We start from the raw sequence: 2269 nt of genomic DNA on the forward strand, positions 1-2269 counted from the left end.
AGACTAGCTGGGAGAAAAGGTGGCTGGTGGGAGGGGAAAGGTTCTGGGTAAAAGGGTGGGGATGCCAATGTGATCACATGTACAAATACGAAACTGTTAAAGATAATATTCAAATGTGTAAAAATACTAAAACTACAAACACACCACACACACAGTGCACACATGTATGGATTATTGATTCTTAAGTGTACAATTAGTTAGTAAGGAAGAGAATGAAACGATTAAAATTAGATTTGAGTTGTTTTCAGGGATTCATGGATAATTTCACTAACCTGATTGTGGAGTTCCATAAATGCTTATCAAATTCTACACTTGAATTATGAGCAGTAATTTCACTTAAGATATTTCAATATGCAAAAATGGAAAATTTCCTTAAATACAGTTTACTTTTATGTAGTGCTCCAAGTTAAGTATAAAATTACCAGAATGTAATCATTAAAGTTGATATTTCATATATTCTCATTAAAAGTAATTTAGAAATATCCACATATTTTAAGGAGTATGGATAGAAACATAAAGATGCAGAATAATATTTTCCAAATATTGAAAGACAAAATGTAAAGAACAGATACAATATTAAGCAAAAGATATTCATTACTCTTTGGATCATTAGTAAGCTTTTAAGTATGAGATTCATTTTTACCAGCTGCTAGTAGTAATAAATTGCTACAATGATTTAACTCTTCTCTGAATAATTTGCAAAATGTGAATAAAAATAACTTTTCCTTTTATTTTTAACATTTTAATTAAAATACAATTTTAATGAATATTTTTAATAGGTGATGTGGGCGCTAGGCCGCTGATGTGCATTTCTGTGGGCTCTGGGTGCCGCGGTGCAGGATGTGGAGGCAATGGCTGAGCCTGGGAGTGACGCTGGGCAGCCACCTTCGAGCTACTCTTATGATGATCACGTTTACCCCACAAGCAGCGGCGCTGCAGACACCTCCACTGGCGCTTCAGACCAGGGCGGGGAGGGCAAACGCAAAATGGGCAAAGGCCACAGTCCTCTTGGTTCTGACAACCCCGACATACTCCACACCCTGGGCTCTTCTCCACAATCCTGAGGCAAAGTCTCCGCTCACTCTTGCAGCAGAGGCCTGAGGCCACATCATGGGGCAGCTGCAGGCGGGAGACGGAGCAAGCCCTACAGTCTTCTTTCAGCAGGCAAGCTGTACACTCTCCAGAGCCAACTCTCTTATACATTCTCTGTTCTCGGTTGAAGGCAATTCTCTCGGCAGTCTTCGCATACGCATAGTATCTTGAGCCTCTTCCATGGGTAGTGGATTCCACAGTTCTCACAGCGGCCAGGTACTGGAAATGAAGTTGGAGCTGTGCCAGTGCCAGCCTTACTCTCAGCCCGCAGGGTCGCCTTCCTCTTCTGCAGCCACCCTGACGCTTCTTAACCTTGGCTGGTTTAGAAGGCTTCTTTTTCTTCGTGCTGGGGACAGGCAAGGGATGGGTCTTGGGAGCCGGGTAGCACAAGACGCCTTGTCTGAAGTCAAAGAGGGTGAGATCACAGGCAGGGTCTAGGTATCGAGTCAGCTCTACCTTGCTTCGAATCTTGACTCCTGTGGGACTCCGATAACAGATGTCTGAGAGTCCACAAGAAGCCCCTGACTTTCGAAAGGACACATGACGCTTCCAGCCAGGGCCCAGGGCTGGGCAGTCTTGCCAGCCCTGAGCCATAGATGCTTCAGAAAAGAAGAGAATCCAGCTGGACACGAGGTCCTGGGCATCCTCCACGCTCCTCCAAGACAGCCAACTCCAACGAACTAGCTGCCGATCTGCGGCTGTTGGTTACTCCCGGAACCAGAAACCCACGGGCTGCCTTTGGGCTCTCCCTTAGCTTAGATTCTTAAGCACATAGCATTTTAAGAAGCGCTTCTGGTCAGAAAATAATTACAAATATGCAATAAAGACAAATCTAGATTTTTAAAAAAAGAACTCTAAATGGGTCACAGTGTTGGATAAATGGGAGAGAGAAGAAAAAGAAAATCTTAAAAGGAAATAAGTGGTTTATAAAAAAAGTCTTTAAGAGACAAAGTAAAGTTATAGATTAAAAGAAGTAAAGAAAAATAAGCCATAAAAAGCTGGAAAATAAACAGAGAATCTAGATTATGTATATTATTGTGTTTTCTTTGAATTTTTTGACAGTGAAGGAGCTAAGGAACCAACAGATATACTTTAAAGCTATCTTGACTTCAGAATTTGAGTCTAAGGGTATGTTGCTTTGGAAAAGAGGGTTTTCTTTTGTTTCCACAGAGGATGA

At 41.9% G+C, this 2269-nt stretch overlaps 1 protein-coding gene across 1 annotated transcript; it reads right to left on the reverse strand.

Annotated features, from left to right (window-relative positions):
• Positions 1-759: 759 nt before the first annotated feature.
• On the reverse strand, positions 760-1686 carry LOC119826704 (methyl-CpG-binding domain protein 1-like). Its single transcript, XM_038348151.1, is given in 3 exon segments — positions 760-1231; positions 1233-1383; positions 1386-1686. Coding segments are annotated over 3 exon segments (924 nt in total).
• Between the last annotated feature and the right edge of the window lie 583 nt (positions 1687-2269).

This window comes from Arvicola amphibius, chromosome 11, assembly GCF_903992535.2.
Source record: "Arvicola amphibius chromosome 11, mArvAmp1.2, whole genome shotgun sequence".
Taxonomy (NCBI): Eukaryota; Metazoa; Chordata; class Mammalia; order Rodentia; family Cricetidae; genus Arvicola; species Arvicola amphibius.